General features: G+C 41.8%; 2 protein-coding genes across 5 annotated transcripts in view; one reads left to right on the top strand and one right to left on the bottom strand.

Moving 5' to 3' along the window:
* Positions 1–16394, bottom strand: part of IDE (insulin degrading enzyme) — a 131134-nt gene extending 114740 nt beyond the window's left edge. For 2 of the 4 annotated variants that reach the window (XM_059169448.1, XM_059169449.1), the window contains exon 1: positions 2352–2533. In XM_059169448.1, the coding sequence (XP_059025431.1) occupies positions 2352–2449 (98 nt within the window). In that variant the 5' untranslated portion in view covers positions 2450–2533. Of the gene's footprint in view, positions 1–1808; positions 2091–2351; positions 2534–16217 lie in introns of those variants that run through there. The other 2 variants (XM_059169451.1, XM_059169450.1) reach the window with 2 other exon arrangements.
* A 90-nt stretch (positions 16395–16484) lies between these two features.
* The window catches only part of KIF11 (kinesin family member 11), a 41886-nt gene continuing 37447 nt past the window's right edge, over positions 16485–20923 (top strand). Inside the window, exons 1-4 of the mRNA XM_059169447.1 lie at positions 16485–16858; positions 18638–18770; positions 19485–19582; positions 19670–19748. Coding sequence (XP_059025430.1) covers positions 16782–16858; positions 18638–18770; positions 19485–19582; positions 19670–19748 — 387 coding nt within the window. The 5' untranslated portion in view covers positions 16485–16781. The remainder of the gene's footprint in view (positions 16859–18637; positions 18771–19484; positions 19583–19669; positions 19749–20923) is intronic.

The raw sequence follows: 20923 nt of genomic DNA, 5'->3' as shown, positions 1-20923 counted from the left end.
AACCTCTCTGTTATATAAAACTGGTGCTTTCTTTAAAATCCCAAATTCTGGGATGCCTGGGTGGCTCAGCTGATTAAGCAGCTGCCTTCGGCTCAGGTCATGATCCCAGAGTCCTGGGATCGAGCCCCACATCCAGCTCCTGGCTCAGCGGAGAGCCTACTTCTCCCTCTCCCTCTACCTGGTGCTCTACCTACTTGGTGCTCTCTCTCCCTCTGTCAAATCAACAAAATCTTAAAAAGAAAAATCCCAAATTCTGGGATGCCTAACTAGCTCAGTTAGTAGAGCACACGACTCTTGATAACAAGGCTGTGAGTCTGAGCCCCACAACGGGTGCAGCGATTACTTAAAAATAAAATCTTTAATAAAAAAAAATAAAAATAAAAATAAAATTCCAAATTCTGTACACTGGAGACAATATGGAGCTAAGCACAGCCTATTAGCAACAAATTAAGTACCAAAAAAAAAATTTTTTTAAAGATTTTATTTATTTATTTGACAGATCACAAGTAGGCAGAGAGGCAGGCAGAAAGACAGGGGGAAGCAGGCTCCCTACTGAGCAGAGAGCCCGATGTGGGGCTCCATCCCACGACCCTGGAATCATGACTTGAGCCAAAGGCAGAGGCTTTAACCCAAGCCACCAAGGACCCCCAGTACAAAAAAAAATTCTGACCTGAAGGAGGCCCACAAAGGTAACCTGCCCATGCTCACCACTCCCGCTTCTTTACCTAAACTTAGGGATCTTTTCCATGTGGTAGTGGATTTTGCATAGAGTGGGGGAAAGGGAAAACAATTTTTTTCATTTGCATTTGGCCTTTTTAGCACCATAATTACTACCATCCTAGTTCAGTCAGGAAGGACTAAGTCCCAACCAATTTCTCTGCTTCAGGTCTCTCCACTCCCTTAAAACCTGTGCACAGCCATCAAACTAATTTCCTAAATTACCAGTTTCATTAGATCACTCCCCACCTCAAAAACTCTTAACAGCTCCCAATAATATGCACTGGAAAAACCCAACTAACATTCAAAGCCCAGGCTAGCATTATCCTACTTTTATAGTACACGATTTGTTTCCTCCTAATTCCCCCACAAATTCTCTAAGGCTCCAACTAGACTAATCTGGTCACTGCCCGTCCCCGACCCGAAAACCCTGCATGCCTGGGCTGCATTACACCCACCACTGTTCATCCTCTCACCCACTTTCTGCTTTTCCTTTAAAGGCCAGCCCAGCCCAGACCCCCTCCCCTATCTATCTCTGCCCTAAATTGTGCTCCCAAAGCACGCACTGCCCATACTACCCATCCTCTGACCCTAGTCAAACACATCCTTTTTAGCTGGCTATACTCTCTTGGCATCCTAATCCGCTTAAATGAAGTCAAAGTTCTTGGAAGGCAGACCACATACTTATATAAAGGGTCCATCACGGTGCCCTGCGCTTTCTAGATATTTCTAGATATTACTAAAATCAGAGGAGGGGTTCAAATGACACATCTAAGTATGGCAAAAGCATACTGCCCATCTCTGCCAAGTCCTCTCTATTCACAGTAAAGGACATTCAGCGTTCGCTACACGCCTCTGTATTTCTAGTATACACTGAGCAGCGAGTAGAGAGAGCACGCCACCGGATGGCAAAAAAAAACCCGCGTCCCCATCCTGGTTTTTGCCACAAGCCCTGCAATTGGTAAATCACACAATCTCTCTGGGCCTCGGCTGTCTCTGGTGTAAAACAAGGGAGCTGCTTTGATGGATCCCAAGGTATTCTTCGGTTCCCGAATTCCCCGGGACAGGAAACCCAACACTAGTCTACTCACTAAGGCGCGGGCAGGCAAACTTTTACGGTTCCCAACGCAGGCATTTCCATATAGTAGTGGAAACTCCGTCCCCATGGAAAAAAGCAGGGCTAAGTGGAGGTTGAGAAGCGGTCTCCCTGGACGCGGATTCCTTTACCCATGGCCACGGGTGTTCGGACTCGGGTTGCCGGCCCCTCACCGGCGGACTCCCAGGAGAGTGGCACGGCAAGGCTCCCGGGAGCCGGCCGGAGTCAGTCCGTCCGCGCCAGCGCCCCCCGCACTTGTGACACACGCCCCGTGACCCTGGGTCACAGTCCCCGTCCGCCCTCACCGGCCCGAGGGGCGCCCTCCTCTCCCGGCAAGGCCCCGCGCTCCCGCCCGGCCGGCCGCCCTTCCGGGCCCCAGGGCGGCCTCTGCGCGGGCGTCCGGGCCCCAGGCCGGCGGGACTGGCGGCGTGAGGGGCGGCGGCGGCGGCTTTAAGTGCTGAATCACCACTTTGCAACCCGAGCTCCAAACCACCGTGACCCGCGGGCCCCGAGGGCCCGGGCGCTCCGCTCCGCTTACCCACAGAGGCGCTCCGGGGACAGCAGACGAGCGCCGAGGACAGAGCAGAAGGTGCTGGGCCGCGCCGAGTGCAGCAGCCACGCTAGCCCGTACCGCATACCCCAGCGCAGCCGCCGGGAGCACCGCGGACGCTTCCTTCTTGTGCCGGGAGCCGGCCTTGCCCACTGCGCATGCTCAGTCCGCCTTGCCGCGCCGCCTCCCGGGAGCCGCTGAGCAGCCGGCGCTCCGGGTTTTGCCGGGAACCCAACAGGGTGGGGGCGGCAGGCGTCCCGAGCCCCAGCCAGCGAGCTGGACGGAGTCTGGCCGGGGAGCGGCGGGAGCCCAGCAACCCGGCTTTCCCAGGCTGGGGGTTACCGGCCGGGTCACGCGGGGCGCACATGGGAGGGCGGCGAGGTGTACCTGGCTAAGAGCATGGGGGCCGGGGACAGCAAAGTCTCACGAATACTGTGAGAGCGCAAGGGGCCCTGTTTGCGGAGTGGCCCCCATTGGCTGTCGCCCTGGGCGGTGCAGATGTTGGAATGAAATCCGAGAACTAAGCGGCCTCACGCGAACGACTCCGCTGTGGGAGCGCGGCCCGCGGGCTCCCTCTAGAGCGCAATGGACGTGGGACCCGGGGGGATTTAGATTGGGGCTAGGAGTGGGGGCACCAGAGGGAGGCGAGGACTCTGGGGGAATTTAGCAGCCCCTCACGGAGCCCGGGGGAGATGGGACTGGCCACGGCAAAGAAAGGCTTCGGTGGACTTTCAAATCGAGAGTAGAAACTCCTACTCCGTACTACTGCCGTATTAAAACACCACACATACATAGTACTAATACTTTTGTCAGTGTACTTTAATCATTATTTATAACACAAGAATCTTTTCCCTGATGGCTTTATGGTGGTGTGCATCCAAAAACAACCTAATAGTTGTTAGGGATCTGACTTTCGATTACATTTGCATTTTACGAGGGTTTTTAGGGCAAAGTGCAGTTAGGGATAGCGACTTCCTAACTTTTGAGTACCTTTAGGTTTCCGTTGTGGTGGACCTAAGGCTGCAGTCATAACCAATGCTTTGAATCCCCTTATCACTTCAAATAGGAATTTAGGAGGAGGTTCCCTTAATTAAATGGACACTTCATTAAAGAGCTACAGGGATTTTTTTCTTTTCTTTTTTTTTTTTTTTAAATACAGTTTCAGCTAAAGGCAAACGTTGGATGGGTGGAAACTGAGGTGCTGAAGATGAGGAACCACTCCAAGTGCAATGTAGGGTAAAATTCCGCAGTATTACATTCTAGCCCAATCCACCTCTAGTATCCTGTAGTTGCCGTAACAAATTATCACAAATTTAGTACCTTAAATAAGAGAAATGTATTCTCTCACAGTCTGGAGGCCAGAAGTCCAAAATCAAGGTATTGTCAGGGTGGCACTCCCTACGGAGGATCTTAGGGGAGAATCCGTTCTTTGCTACTTTCAGTTCTTTTGGATGCCAGTTTCCTTGGCTTATGGCCACATCACTCCAGTCTCCGCTTCCATCTTCACATTGCTTTCTCCTCTGTGTATCTTTTCTTCGGTCTTTTGCAAGGACATTTGTCATTGGATTTAGGGTACAATCACATAATCCAGGATTATCTCATCATATCCTTAACGTGATTGCATCTGCAAAGACACTTTTTCCAAACAATGTAATACAGGTTCCTGGGATTAGGACATGGACAGTACTTTAGGGGCCACCACTCAACTCAGTACCCCACATTTCCAGCGTCTATCCCCACCCTCTACTAACAGCTGTCACAACAAATTAATGCTTATAGCAATAGTAACTTGTCAGATCTCTAGCAACTTTCAAGCCCAGTTGAAATAATGTTGCCTTAACAAAACTTTCCCTCACTTCTTTCCTTACATAACTTATTGGAAGTAACTGCTCTCTGATCTGAGCTGCCTGAGTAGTTTGCCTCTCTCCAAAGGCATTTATTTGATTTTTAACCTTCCATGCTTGTAAGAAGCAGTAGATTATGAATGATGTCTTGGACATTTTTTTATCTCACCTGGCAGCAAGCACAGTGCTTAGTTAACACTTGTCAACTGCGTTTTTGCTGAATGTGATTAAGCCTGTAGATGTATTTTCAGAGGAAATACAGGGTATAAGCATGTTAAATCACACCATAATAATACAATCAGCTAAATTTAGAATGTTTGGAACCCTACAGGAAAAGTGACTGAATTGCAAAATAAGAAAGGAAGGAGAAACCTATGCTTTGAAGGAGACTTAGAATAGACAAGTTATTACAAGTTGTTCATAAAGTGTTATATGAAAATGCAAAAGGTTAGGAAGACCCAAGCCTGTCTGGAAGAAGAATCTGGAACACTTATAGTACCAAGTATTAGGAGTTACTATTAAGCTATAGTATTTGAGGTTATATGATAATGGCATCGGGCAGACAAATGGGCCATGGAAAACTATTTGGTAAGATCTATTAAAGCTGCATATATGCATAAGCTATGACCTAACAACTCAACCTCTAGTTATATAGTTAACAGAAATGTAAACATGCATCCACAAAAATACAGGTACTAGAATGTTCACAGCAGCACAATCAATAATAATCCCAAACTGGAAACAATCTAAAGCACAACAGTAAAATACAGAGGAAAAATAAATTGGGGGAATATTCACACAATGGAATACTATATAGCAATGAAAGTGAACAGAGGGGGACACTACACCTAAAAATATGGACATCTCTCACAAACATGGTGAAAGAAGCCAGACCCAAAAGAGTATTTATAAGTCCATTTACATAAAGTTGAAAATCAGGCCAAACTAATCTGCAGTATAGTCAGATTAGTGGTTAAGGAGAACAAAGGGGGTTTGGGGGGGTATGTTTTAAGTGGTTGTATTCCGTTTTTTAAAATAAATTGAGCTGCACACATGATTTATTTACTTTTCTGCTTGGAGCACTTCAGTAACACCTTCAAAAGATAATATTTAAAAATGCAAAACAGGGAAGCCTGGGTGGCTCAGTGGGTGAAAGCCTCTGCCTTTGGCTCGGGTCATGATCCCAGGGTCCTGGGATCTAGCCCCACGTTGGGCTCTCCATTCAGCAGGGAGCCTGCTTCCCCCTCTCTATCTGCCTTCCTTTCTGCCTACTTGTGATCTCTGTCTGCCAAATAAATAAATAAAATATTTTTTAAAAGATTAAAAAAATAAAAATAAAAATGCAAAACAGGGGGACATCTGGCTGGCTTAGTTGGTAGAGCATGTGGCACGGATCTCAGGGGTTGTGAGTTCAAGCCCCACATTGGGTGGGGAGGCTACTTAAAATTTAAAAAATAAAAAATAAATACATTAATTGAATTGTATGTTTGGTTTTTATTTGAATCCTAGTTTGAGCAAACCTGTTATGAAAAAGGAATATTTATGAGAGATTTAGAAAAGTAAGAATAGTAGATATTTGAAGAGTACTCTATAAGAAGAGTAGATATTTGATGATATTAAATAATCATGTTACTTCTGATGGTGTGTTAATGGCTGTGGATTTTTCTTTTTAGAGTTCTTTGAGATGTATACTAAATATACTATAGTATATACTATACTAAATATACTATAAATAATAATAAATAATGCAATGCCTGGGATTCAATTCAGATAATTCAGTGGAGGATCAGGGAGGAGGGGAATATATAGATAAAACAATATTACTGGCCATGAACTGATGATAGCTGAAGCTGGATAATGAATGCTGGGGTGGGGGGGGGCATTATACTATTCTCTTTGCCTTTGTGTCTGTTTGAAGTTTTCCATGACCAAAAGTTGTATGGGGTGGCTGGCTGACTCAGTCAGTAGAGCATGTGGCTCTTAATCTCTGGGTCATGAGTTCAAGCCCCGCACTCGGCATGGAATCTACTTAAAGGTTTTATAATGTATGGTAGTTTTAAATACAGTACTATGGTAATAAATTACCTAAGAGCAACATGAATTTTTAAAGATGTTTATATTAGTGATTTATTAATTATAAATTTGTTCTTTAAGACTTTTTCTAAATGACTTACTTGCTAGTCCTTGAAGGTAAGTCTGAATCACTTTATGGACAATACTTGAAATATTAATGCAAAAATCTATAACTCGTATTTTCCACAGTTACAACGACTCAATTTACCCACTCAACAAATATGGGCCTACCCCTTGTTTTATATGTTGAGGATATACCAGAAGAAAGAGCAACCACTTTTCTCTATTTGTGGGTTTTACATTATCCAAGAGAAAGAAACAAGTAAACTAATAATTATGTAAGATAATTACATAATATAATTAAAATAATATTAGGGTGGGGCGTCTAGGTGGCACAATAGATTAAAGCATCTGACTCTTGGTTTTGGCTCAGGTCATGATATCAGGGTCCTGGGATCAAGACTGTGATGGACTCCCCGCTCAGCATGGAATCTGCTTTAGATTCTCCCTCTCCCTCTACCCCTCCTGTTCATGCATTCCCTCTTTCTCTCTCTCAAATAATTAAATAAATAAATCTTTAAAATAATAATAAAGGTAACCAGGAGGGTTTTATGCTAACTTCACCCAAGTAGCACTTCTGGGACTTTCCCTCTATTGTCACTACTGTCCATGGGGAGGGGGAGGTGGCAAGTTCTCACCAGCTGTATTAAGGAAGCTGTCTAGATGGGAGATCAGCAAAAACCTAGAGCATAGGGTTCAATGGGCTGCATAGGCAGCTGTCAATGGAGAGCCAGCTTCTGCGGCCCTTCTTATGGGTTAACCTCCGCGCCCTCCCCGCCACCACCAGAACCTCTCCTAGGATTTCTTTATCTCTCCAGTTCCTATTCTCCAACATCTTTTTCCTAAATCCCTTTTATCCCATCTAATGTTCCAGCCAGGAGTTTCTTGAGTTTGAAAGTTGTGGAGGGGCAGTCATCTGCTTCTTATGTCATTGTCTTACTTAGGACTCTTCTCAGGACTTTCCCTTAAAAACCTAGTTTGAAAGTTGCAAACACTGAATATCGCCTTTTCTCTTTGCTTTCCTGCTGTAAGAATCCTAATTCGTTTGGATGTCTTTGGTCTCTAGGAAAGGGTTCTGAGGTATGACAAAGAAAAAAAAAACTGAAGAATACAATTTCAACATCTTTTGCTATGTGGAAAAAGAAATTACGTTTCATGAAAGAGGTCTGGGGGTTACTTCAGATAGATTGTTTGGGGAAGGAGGCGTTTCCTCTGAGGAAGCAAACTTTAAGTTGTAACTTGAAAGGTAAAAGGGAGCCAATTATAGGAACAGGTAAGGGAAAGATTCCAGACAGTGGGGAAATATCAGTTGCAATGGTTTGGGAGAAGAGAGAATCTGGCATAATCTGGCATCTGCCAGAAGGTCAGAGAACTGAAAACCTCTTCTTTCCTGTTATCTCACAGCTAACCTTTGCTACTGAGATTCTACTATTAGGACACCACAGCAACCCAGATTTGGATTTGGGGAACTCTACATGTAAGCATTTTGGGATTTTTTTTAATAGGCTTATAAACAGTTCATAAACTGTGTTTTTTTCCTCAGTTTATAAGGACATGCAGACACACTGTCTGTTCTCTTTGGCATTCATAACCATAGAACCTAACATGACTCTGGCAACTATGGAAAAAGATAGCTAAAGTTAAGTGCTCCTCAACTGTTTACTAAAGATTTGCATACATGTTGCTTAAGAGCCTTAAAAGATCATACAACTAAAAATATTTATGAAGAACTTTCAAGGGCTTGGAAGAATGCTTATGATAAATAAAAATTCAAGGTGCGAAACTACATATTTAATTATAATCTCAATTATGAAAAATATACATATAGATAATTGGAAAGAAATACATCAAAATACTACTATTGGTAATCACTAGGTGGTGGAAGTCTACTATCCACACATAGGAATTCCAGAAAGGAAAAACAGAGAAAACAAGTAGAAATGTTTGACAAATAATTTATTTATTTTTAAAAAGATTTTATTTATTTATTTGACAAAGAGCATTAGCTGGGAGAGAGGTAGAGGGACAAGCAGACTACCTGCTGAGCGGGAAGCCCAATTTGGGGCTTGATTCCCAGATCTGGAGACCATGACATGAGCCAAAATCAGACCCTTAACCCGCTGAGCCATTCAGGTGCCCTCTCTCTCTACCTTGTGATCTCTGTCAAATAAATAAATAATCTTTTTAAAAAAAGAGTCATCACCAAATCCAAGGCCATCTAGATACTTTTCTATATTGCCTTCTAGGAGTTTTATAGTTTTATGTTTTATGTTTATGCAGTGAATTTTGAGTTAATTTTTATAAAAGGTGTAAGGTTTGTGTCTAGATTAAAATTTTTTTTGCCAAAAGCACTTTTTATATTTATTTTTAATAAGATTTATTTATTTTAGAGAGAGAGAGAGACTTTTAAGCAGGCTCCACACCTAGCCCAGAGCCCAGCACAGAGTCACACGGGTCTCAATCTCACAACCCTGAGCTCATGACGAGCCAAAATCAAGAGTTGGGTGCTTAACTGACAGATACACCCAGGTGCCCCTGCATAGAAATTTTTATGTGGGTATTTGTTTTAATTTCTACTGAGTGACTACCTAGTAGTGGAATTGCTAGGTCAGATGGTAAGTCTAGGAACAGCCAGGCTGTTTTGCAAAGTGGCTATGATTTCAATTTCTCTACATCCTCACAACACTTGTTATTATCTGTTGTTTTTTGTTTTTGCTTTTAATATACTAGTGAATGTGAGGCAGTATCTCCACATTGAGATTCTAAAAGTATTTTTGGAACAATTACTGATTATAAATTATAGGTTGTAGAATAAATATTAATTGGGGGACAATTATTTTATGATTATTTTAATCAGTAAAGAGCTTTTCAAAGTTCAAAATTCAGTTATTTCTGAAGTGATTAATGAGTGCAATTAATGGAGCATCACTATCTCCGACACTAGCCTTGTTTTATGATTTCCCATAAGTATCTAAATCAATTATATAACCCTGGGGTGCCTGGGTGGCTCAGTTGGTTAAGCATCTGCCTTCAGCTCAGGTCATGATCCCAGGGTCCTGGGATTGATACCCACTCTGGGCTCCCTGTTCAGTGGGGAGCCTGCTTTTCCCTCTCCCTCTGCCTGCCACTCCCCATTTGTGTGCAGGAGCTCTCTGTCAAATAAACAAATAAAATATTTTTAAAAAATTATATAACCCTGACAATTATATAAGTATCAGAAGATTATATTTCTGATGTTTAAGAACAGAATCTATAATAAAACCACCTACAGCTAGACATCCAGAATGACAGCATATGGAAAGAAAAATTTTCACTTTTGATAAGAGAACAGAATATAACTACATTTAGATTACTTGGGATTTTTGCTTTAGCTTTTTTCATTACTAATGAAAGCCTTTTTTTTGATCCACTAGAATATAAACCCAGGATCCTTAGTCAGCACAGACTAAGACATTTAATAGCACAGTAAATGACTAAATATTTTTATGACCTCTTTCCTATGGTAGGTTGAATGGCTCCCCCAAAAGACATTAACTTCCTAATCCTTGTGAATATTACGTTATACAGCAGAAAAGGATATTGAAGATGATTAAGAATCTTGAGGGTGCCTGGGTGACTCAGTTGGTTAAGTGACTGCCTTCAGCTCAGGTCATGATCCTGGAGTCCTGGGATCGAGTCCCACATCGGGGTCCCAGCTCCACAGGGAGTCTGCTTCTCTCTCTGACCTTCTCCTCGTTCATGCTCTCACTGTCTCTCTCTCTCTCTCGAATAAATAAATAAAATGTTTAAAAAAAAAAGAATCTTTTTTTTTTTTAAAAAGGATTATTTATTTATTTATTTGACAGAGAGAGAGAGATCACAAGTAGGCAGAGAGGCAGGCAGAGAGAGAGGAGGAAGCAGGCTCCCCGCTGAGCAGAGAGCCCGATGTGGGACTCGATCCCAGGACCCCTGAGACCATGACCCGAGCCGAAGGCAGCGGCTCAACCCACTGAGCCACCCAGGCGCCCCCCCCCCCCAAAAAAAGAATCTTGATATGGGAAGATTATCCCTGATTACCCAGGTAAACCCTAAATGTAATCACATGTATCCTTATGAGAGAGAGTCAGAGGGAGATTTGACACAGAACTAAAAGACATTGAGGCAGAGACTGCAGTGATGTGCCATAAGCCAATGAATGCTAGCAGTCACCAGAAGCTGGAAGGCATGAGGAACGGATTCTCCCCTAGAACTTCCAGAGGAGCCCAGCCCTGCTGATATCTTGATTTTGACCCTGTGAATTTGATTTCAGGCTTCTGGCCTGCAGAACTGTGAAAGAAGTGATATTTGGGTTTTATCTATTTTTTGCCTAATGAATAATACTGTGATTGAACATTTGTATACTGACTTTTATGTGACTTTTTTTTTCCATCTCTGCTGTGTGTATATCTAGGAGTGGAATTGCTGGGTCATGTGGTAAGTCTAGGAGCTGCCAGACTGTTTTTCAGTTAATTTTAGACTTCTGGCCTCTAGAATTGTGAAAGAATAAACTGAAAGAAAAAATAAATTTGTTGTTTGAAACCACCAAGTTTGTGGCGATTTATTATAGCAGCCATAGGAAACCAATACACACACCCTCTGAAAAAAATGTGAAGTAAAAATACTTAGATTCTAGAATTCTCCATATAAACTGCCTAGCAAACAAATATCAGGGTAGAATAAAAACAAGAAAGTTCTCAAGCAATTTATCTCCTAGGTACTCTTTTTCAGAATGTGCTCCACCTAAATAAGGGAATAACCTAAGAAAAAATACACAAATGAAATCCAGAAAACATATCCAACCCAGGAAAAAGGCAAAAGGCAAAATTCCTTATCCCAAGGAATTCTTGGGATAAAAAAAAGAAGGAAACCCAGGGATGGCAACTGGGCTGCAACTCTAGAGTAAGCAATCCAATTAGAAACAACTTGAGGGCTCCTGATGGGGCTGGGTGGCTCAGTTGGTTGAGTGTCTGCCTTGAGGTCAGGTCATGATCTTGGGATCCTGGGATCGAGTCCCATGTCAGACTCCCTGTTTGGTGGGAAGTCTGCTTCTCCCTTTGTCCCTCCCCCTGCTCATACTCTTTCTCTATCTATCTCTGACCAATGAATAAGTAAAATCTTAAAAGAAACTAATAAATTTCTGATGTGTTGAATTGGCACATAATTTTAGTGAGAGTCTATTGAGAGTTGTAAGAAGAATTTGGAAATGTACAAAGAAAAGCAAACAAAACTAGGCAGTTATTAACTTTAGGATAGACAAAAATAAAACATAATCCTACTAGTCTGAAATGCTCAGCTACGAACATGCAAATAACCTAAGTATAGATTTTTGATTTAACAAGCATTGTAAATATTGGATGTATGGGGGAGGGAAAGCAGAGGGGATCATAACATTTGATAACTAAATCCTTATCTTCCATAACAGGAAGTCAGTAAATAAAGTCTAAAGTTGAGTAATCAAAAGATAACAGTAGATACAAATTCCTTACAAAAATGGAAATATGTAAATAATAGAAAAAAATAGCTAAATCAAATTGAAAGTTGTTGCTTCTGGAGTATTGATCCTGAGGGATTGGGGTGGGATAAGGCACAGAAAATACCTTTTTGTTGTAAGTCAATTATCACTATTAAAAAAAAAATACTTTATTTATTTATTTACAGAGAGAGAGAGAGCACAAACAAGGAGAACTGCAGGCTGAGAGAGAGCAAGAGGGAGAAGCAGACTCCCAGCTGAGCAGAGAGCCCAACACGAGACTTGATCCCAGGACCTTGGGATCATGACCCGAGCCAAAGGCAGATGCTCACCCGACTGAGCCACTCACACACCCCCAATTATTACCATTTAACTCTCAAAACAATGTCCATTTTTTTTTTAAAGAAAAATAAAATCAATTAACTTATATATAAGAAGTACACACACTACTGAAAATTAAATGCCAGACCAAACACAAGGGCACTGATGTTGCTTTGGTGAAATCCAGATTAACTATTCTTAGAATATAAAAAATAATTTCTTTTTTAAATTTTTATTTTTAAACGATTTTACTTATTTATTTGACAGAGATCACAAATAGGCAGAGAGGCAGAAAGAGAGAGATGGAGAAGCAGGCTCCCCACCGAGCAGAGAGCCCGATGCAGGGCTCGATCCCAGGACACTGGGATCATGACCTGAGCCGAAGGCAGAGGCTTTAACCCACTGAGCCACCCAGGCGCCCTAAAAAATAATTTCTAATCATAAACAGACTTTCAAGATAGAAGTGCTGATTAGCTTGACTAGTTTGGGCAGTATAGTATAGTAGGGGCAGTATAAAATACCATATTAGAGAAAGCCACCTGTATGGTGTAACAAAACTTAACAAAGGTCTATTAGACCCTGGCTGTCTCCATTAGACTTGGTCTTGAGGTCAGGAACTGTAATACAGCCTATCTTTTCACTGCCTGGACCATAGTCAAACACCCAACAGGGTGTGATGAAAGTGAATGCATGTGCACTGAGAATAAGAAAAGATAGGTGGGGGAGATAGCAGTTAATGAACGACCTGTGATTTGGAATCAGAAAGAATCCTGAGTTCCTTCTTTGTCACTATTAGCGGTACGAGTACAAACAATAAATCTACTTGACCTATGTATTGATAAAATAGTGAGAAATAATAGTTCCTATTTCAGAGAATTGTTGTGAAGATTAAATGAGACTATGCATACAAAACCTCTCATAGAGTCGGACACATTGTAGCTCTAGATAAATGGAAGCTATAACTCGTACAGAGTGGAAACCCTTGAATTTCTTGCATTGACCCAAATGACCATTAATATAAACACTGTTTAGGTATTTTCTGAGGAAAAAAGAAGAAATTAGCTTTTTTTGGTTTACTATGTTCTAGCCACTTTATACATATTATTATTTTAATCTTCACTCTAATAGTAATCATTATTATCTCCATTTTATGGGTAAGGAAACTAAGGTAGAGAAAGGTTAATTTCCTTCCAGTCCTCATATATTTATTGAGTGACTACTTTGTATAAGGCTGTGTTCAAGAAAACAACACTGAGTAAGACAATCCACAGTTCCTAATGAAATTCTACATTCTAGCAGAGTAGGGAGACAATACATTGACAATGTAATCACAGACACTAATACACTATGAAGGAAATAAACAGGGTCTTGAAACAGGTGCAATTTACTTTAGATAGGGTAGCCAGGAAAAGCCTTTTAAAAGAGAAAGTGGAGCTGAGCTTTGAAGGATAAGAATGAGTAAGTCAGGGTGCCTGGGTGGCTCAGTGGGTTAAGCCTCTGCCTTCAGCTCAGGTCATGATCCCAGAGTCCTGGGATCAAGCCCCGCATTGGGCTCTCTGCTCAGCAGGGAGCCTGCTTCCCTTCCTCTCTCTGCCTGTCTCTCTGCCTACTTGTGATGTCAAATAAATAAATAATCTTTAAAAAAAAAAAAAAAAGAATGAGTAAGTCATGCAAAGAACCAAACTAAAAGAGATACAGGCAAAGGATATAGCAAATGCAAAGGCCTGGCTGCAAGAGAGCACTTAGAAGCTTGGGAGCATGTTAGTGATCTATGCGGTTTGTACCTGGAGTTGATGTTGGTTACAGGCAAAGGTGGTATAATGAAGGCCTCACAGGACATGGTCAGGAGTTTGGATTTTATGGTAAGTTCAATGAGAAGCTATTGTGAGGTTAAAAAGTAAATGAAGGGCATGATCTGATTCTTTTCGGGATCCTTCCCTTTGCTGAGTGAATGCACTGGAGAGAAGAGAAAAGAGCAGAAGTATGGAGACTTGTTAAGGACAGTGTTTCAGAGAAGAGGTGAAAGAGACTTGACCTACAGCTGACAGAATGAGAGAAGATATTTGCAAATGTTTTATCAGATAAAGGGCTAATATCTAAAATCTATAAAGAACTTATCAAACTCAACACCCAAAGAACAAATAATCTAATCAAGAAATGGGCAGAAGACACAAACAGATAATTATCCAAAGACGACATAGAAATGGCCAACAGACACATGAAAAAATGCCCAACATCACTCAGCATCAGGGAAATATGAATCAAAACCACAATGGGATACACCCTCCCACAGGTCAGAATGGTTAAAATCAACAACATGGGAGATGACAGATGTGAGAATGCAGAGAAAGGGGAACCCTCTCCTACTGCTGGTAAGAATGCAAGTAAGAATGCAAGTTGGTGCGGCCACTCTGGAAAACAGTATGGAGGTTCCTCAAAAAGTTGAAAACAGAGCTATCCTATGACCAGCAATTGCATTACTGGGTATTTACCCCAAAGACACAAATGTAGAGATCCAAAGGGGCATGTGTACCCCAGTGTTTATAGCATCCATGTCCACAATAGCCAAACTATGGAAAGGGCCCAGATGTCCATCAACAGATAAATGGATAAAGAAGATGTCACACACACACACACACACACACACACACACAGGGAATACTGCTCAGTCATCAAAAAATATGAAATCTTGCCATTTGCAACAAGGAGGATCACTTAGAGGTTATTATGCTAAGCGAAAGCAATCAGAGAAAGACAAATACCATATGATTTCACTCATGTGCATTTTAAAAAACAAGAGGATCATTGGAAGGGAGGGAAAAATAAAACAAGAGAACATCATAGAGGGAGACAAACCATAAAAGACCCTTAATTATAGGAAACAAACTGAGGGTTGCTTAAGGGGAGGTTGATGGGGGATGGGGTAATGGGTGACGGACTTTTAGGAGGGCATGTGATGTAATGAGCACTGGGTATTATATAAGACTGATGGATTACTGAACTCTACCTCTAAAACTAATACACATGTTCATTAATTGAATTTAAATTAAATAAAGAGAGAGAGACGGCCTAGAGTGACGGCAGAGGCGGTAAAATCAACAGGAGTCCACTGGATGTGGTGGAGAACAAAGGAATCAAAGGTCTGGTTAGTGTCCTGGGTACAGAAAGGATTAGAGAGCCCGTAGGGGGAATAAAGAGTTCCGTGCTGTACAGGTCCATTTGGCGATGCTGACGAGTCGTCATAGGTATCAGTTGACATCTGGCTATGCATAATGAAGATGACCAGCGATCCGAGCTGTACACTGAGACTTCTCCTTGGGGGAATACAGGAGGTTAATAAGTGGAGGAACACAAAGGGCCCCCGAGAGTCTTCCATTCCATCTGGGCCTTACTTTAAAAAAACAAAACAAAACAAAACAAAAAACACCTAGGTTCCTGAAGGCTAAGTGTGACCGCTCAGGTCCGTGAGCCCACCACCGCACAGCCCAGAGCTTCAGTATTTCCTGAGGCTGGGCCGCACACCCAACGCCCTCCAGCCACCCTAAACACTGCCAGAACGCTTGCTGGACGTCTACGGAAAGCCGGAGCTACGCAGCGGAGGCCGGGCCTAGGGAGCGCTGCCTGCTGGGATTTGTAGGCTGACGGCGCAGGCGTGGGCTCGAGTTCATCAAGACTGCTCGGGGGAGCGGGGTTGCGGCGCCACGGAGAGGGAGCGAAGCGCACCCCGAGCCTGCGTCAGTCCTTCGGAAACGCTAGTCAGAAGAGGCAAGTTCAGTACTGCCTTATGCTTGGAATCATTTAACGGCGACATCTTCTCACCAGTTAAAGGATAAATTCAGAGTCCCGAAAGTGACATTTTACTTGGTACTCGTCGTAACCTTATTTCTTAACATTTCCCAGTTACTCAAAGCTGTTCTGGACGCTGCCTCTGAGAAAGAGTCTCTCTTTGGACATCTCCCCCCGCCAATGCTTCCATAACACTGCCATACAATTCGCTAATAATACTTGTAATCGTGGCAAGCTTTCCTGACCCTACGTGTTCTAGGCTAAGCTATTTGTCCGCGTTACCTCAGTTTTCACCGAGCCCTCTGAAATGGTCGCTATTACTTCCATTTTGAAGATGAGGAAATCTTGGCGGACAGACGTTATGTAACCTGGGCAAGGGCACACCGAAGACTCACACCGTTCACTCCTTCGCCTCTCCTGCCGCACTGCGAGTTCCAGACCGGCACAGACAGACCAGCTCTTTGCTTTCCCGCGGGCCACGCCCCGAGGGCGGCGCTCTAGTGACGACACCGTGTCCCATGGTGCCTCGCGCGCCGACACTGCTATTGGCTCGGCGTCTCGGCTCCTTTTTCAAATTGAGGCGCCGAGTCGTTGCTCGGTTTCCGAGGTTTCGGGCGGAGACGAAATTGGTGACTCCGAGGCTCCCGCTAGCGCGGGACAGACACCTCGGTCAGTTAGAGCCCTGGTGGAGAGCGGAGACGTCGAGCTTGCTTGCGTGGCTTCCCCTGGCCACGCCAATACCCGGCCGGGGAGGTGGGCATCCGGGCCGCGCCCGCCGCAGGGACCCGCCGCGCTCCACAGCGTCGGAGTCCGCAGCCAGGCCTTCACCTTCGGGCAGGGATCGTCATGGCGTCCCAGCCGAATTCCTCCGCAAAGAAGAAAGAGGAGAAGGGAAAGAACATCCAGGTGGTGGTGAGATGCAGGTAGGGCGAACCCGGCAGGACTGGGAGTGCCGGGCTTTGCTGGCTTTGGTGCAGGGCTCCCGTCTGCGCTGTCCGGAGAGAGGAATTTAGTTTTCAGTTTCTGCGGGGAGCAAACTTTCCTGTTTCGTAGTTCTCCGCATTCGGTCGATACAAACGACGCCAGAGTTCTGTGAGGAGTAAATTAGTGTCTTGTTTCAGAAGAAAGGGCATTTGTGTTAGAGGTTACAGTTTAAACTGGTATTCAGAAGGAGACTTTGATCGCCGGTTTTTAGGGAAAAGTGCGTTCTTTTAAAAAAACTATTGTTGGAGAGATGCCAATCCTTGAAGTTTCTCAGTTTCTAAATAAGACCGCATACCTACTTTGCAGGTGTTTTAGTACTTATGTTGGATTTACCGTCCTCTCCATCATCCTCTAAAAGAATAATCGATGACTTGTTCTCTTTCTTCTAGTTGCAATATTTTCTTAATCCCCGCCAAACAAGGAGACATCATTGTATTTATATTTTAAAGGCTAACTGCTAGAGTAGTTTGTTTTTAAAAGGACGCATCTTAAGCCAGTATAGCTTTCTGATTGTACTGCAACTTGGTCTTCCGTAGACCAAGGGAGATAGTTTCTTCGCGGTGAGTGGGTGGAGGGTTCAGATTCTCCCCGGATTAATTTCCAAATAACTCCCCCATTTTAAAATTAGCCAGTAGAGGAGGAATATACTCGTTATGCAAACTGTTGCTTTATTAAGATTGATTTATTAATTTTTTAAAAGCCCTCCACGGTTTACTGGTCTGTGTGTGCTTCGTGTTTGTTTTTGTTGCTGTTGCTTTACAAATTCTACCATTTAGCAGCTTTTCTGTAAATTCAGAAGTTCTAAAATTTAAAAATAAAGGTCCTTATTAAAATGTGTGAACAAACTTAAATTATTGCTTCCTCCACTTTGATATCTTGAATTGTAGTTGTCAAAGATAATAGCTAACTTTCTGAACTAGGTGTTAGAGAGGAAATTTGATGGTAACCTTAAGTGCCACCACTTACTAGTTGTAGTCTGGAGCTTCTGTTAATAGTTACTTGTTTTGAAGACTGAATAAAAATAGCCTGTAATACATATGCAAATTTTTATTTATTTAATTTTTAAAGATTTTATTTTTAAGCAATCTCTACACCCATAGTGAGACTCCAAAATTCACAATCCGGAGATAAGAGTACCATGCTCTACCTACTGAGCCAACCAGGCGCCCCACAAACACAAGTTTTTAGATTATTTTGATCATTTCATAATGCCAGACAATATTGCTTTTTCTGGATGGTTTTATTTTCTTTAAATTTCTTTTTTATTGTTAATTACAAAATCTGTCAGACCTATAGAAAGTTATAGAGAAAAAAGTAACAAACATGTGTGTTATCCATGACCTAATTAGAAACAAAACAATCATTACATTTGGAACCCTATTGTATCCCTCTTCTGCTCCCTTCCTCTACCCCAAGAATTAAACATTATTCATGTTTGTTATCCGCATACATTTCTTACCTAAAAAGAGATAAGCTGTCAGAATTGTCATGTTTTATGTGTCTTTGAAAAGTAAAAAACCTATTTTTTTGTTTCTGGGAGTTGAAACTAAAAATTCTGCTGTCTGCTTTACCAGTATCATTTAGTCCCCCATTTAATCCCTGTCACCAAGAGTGTCAAAAAACTTCACTTTGTTATTGTGTAAGGTATTAATGATAATGTCATCTGTAACCTGATAACTAAGAGTTTTTTAAATACCTTTGTATATTTCTTTTTATAGACCATTTAATTTGGCGGAACGGAAAGCTAATGCCCATTCTGTAGTAGAATGTGATCATGTACGTAAAGAAGTTAGTGTACGAACTGGAGGCTTGGCCGACAAGAGCTCAAGGAAAACATACACTTTTGATATGGTACCTATTTTTTTCTTTCTTTCTTTTTTTTTTTTTTTTTTTTTTTTTTCAAGATTTATTTATCAGAGAGCATGTGAAGGAGTGGGGTTGGAGTAGAGAAAAGAGGAATAAGCAGACTCTTCTAAGGGCAGACAGAGCCTGACACATGGGGCTCAGTCTCATTACCCCAAGATCATAACCTAAGCCAAAAATCCAAGAGTCAGATGCCCAACTGGCTGAGCCACCCAGGTCCCCCAGTACCTATTTCTTAAAATACTGCTATTCCTTTGTTATTTGCTATGTAAAGTAATTCTTGTATACATATTTCCTCTAGGTTCTAGTATACAGTTCCAAGTTTGAGTTGACTCTGAGTTTTCTTTTTTCCTTTTTTTTTTTTTTTTTAAAGATTTATTTATTTTTTTGAGAGAGAGAGAGAAATCCCATAAGTAGACAGAGAGGCAGGCATAGAGACAGGGAAGCAGGCTCCCTGCTGAGCCGAGAGCCCGATGCCGGGCTCCATTCCAGGATCCTCAGATCTTGACCTGAGCCAAAGGCAGAGTCTTAACCCTCTCAGCCACCCAGGCGTCCTGACTCTGAGTTTTCAAGTGGTTTCTAGTGGGCTGAATGAGTTAATAGATTAAAAACAAAATTTTTAAAATGAGTAATTTTGAAGTACTTTTTTCCTGAAGAATTGCTTTTTCTTTTCTTTCTTTCTTTTTTTTTTTTTTTTGATAGGTTTTTGGAGCTTCTACTAAACAAATTGATGTTTACCGAAGTGTTGTTTGTCCAATTCTGGATGAAGTTATTATGGGTTATAATTGCACTATTTTTGCGTGAGTAAAACACTGTTTTTCAAAGTGCTGAAAAGATTTAGAAGCGTGTATTTATTTTCTGTTTACCACTTTGGTTAATTTTAACAGATATGGCCAAACAGGCACTGGAAAAACCTTTACAATGGAAGGTGAGAGGTCACCTAATGAAGAGTACACTTGGGAGGAGGTATTTATGGTTTATAATAGATTTTTGTCTCTAAAGTGGCTGAACTATGATTGAATAAAAAAAATTGGTTGAAGGGCTTGTGAAATAGAGAAGATCAGTATACCCATGTCAAACATGAATATAGTATAAACTACTGTTTTAGTAAAATTAAAGTATGTGGTATGATTCCTGTTTAAGAAACATGGTATCATTAGGAGAGAAAGGACCAATACATATGACACAGTTAAATGATAAGAGAGAGGTCTGTTTGGGACAGAATAGTTGGAGCAGAATATTGTGGAAAAGTGGCATGTGATTATGGCTTTAAAGGGAAGACTTTGCAGTGTGGGAGTGAGTTTGTTGTAAAGTTAACATAGCAAGAGGCAGCATGGTATCAATGACCTTCAGTATTTAAGAAATTAAGATTACTGTATTACTAGATAGTGTAGAAAGCACATACTAGGTTTTTTTTTTTTTTTTTTTTTTTTTAAAGATTTTATTTATTTATTTGACAGAGAGAGATCACAAGCAGGCAGAGAGGCAGGCAGAGAGAGAGGAGGAAGCAGGCTCCCTGCTGAGCAGAGAGCCCGATGCGGGGCTCGATCCCAGGACCCCGGGATCACGACCTGAGCCGAAGGCAGCGGCTTAACCCACTGAGCCACCCAAGCGCCCCAGCACATACTAGGTTTTACAAAGATTTCTATCGAGTATGTTTAAGTCAGTTTAATGACTAAGTTAATTTTCTAACTTGTTAACATTTATGTTGATCCTTTTTTCTAGTGGTTACATAGTTGAGGCATTAATAACTTTAAGCATGGATAATAAAGTTATGGAATTATAACCATAGGAAATAAGGAGTAGACTTAAAGCACAGTTTCAAAATTTAAAGATTCATAATAATTTTATTACAGATGCTTGGATATTTGAGAAACAACTTGTTTATGTTAGAATTAGGGAATATCCTGTTAGATGGGCCTATTTCTGTTAACATGGTTGTATTACTAATGTTCTCATGAGCCAAGTTAGAAAGAATTATTAAATGTGGCTTTCTAAGTAGTTTAGTTCAGTTGGTTTCTATGTAATCTTTAGACATGATGTGGCTGATGGATAGGACAGACTTGTGGAAGGTATGAAGAAAAATAATTACTGTTGCATAAACTCATAAATGACTTGGCTGATCTAATATTTGGTTAGTT

Source organism: Mustela lutreola, chromosome 4, assembly GCF_030435805.1.
Source record: "Mustela lutreola isolate mMusLut2 chromosome 4, mMusLut2.pri, whole genome shotgun sequence".
In the NCBI taxonomy this organism is placed as follows: Eukaryota; Metazoa; Chordata; class Mammalia; order Carnivora; family Mustelidae; genus Mustela; species Mustela lutreola.
Note: the sequence above shows the minus strand (reverse complement) of the source record. Positions and strands in the feature narration are given on the sequence as shown.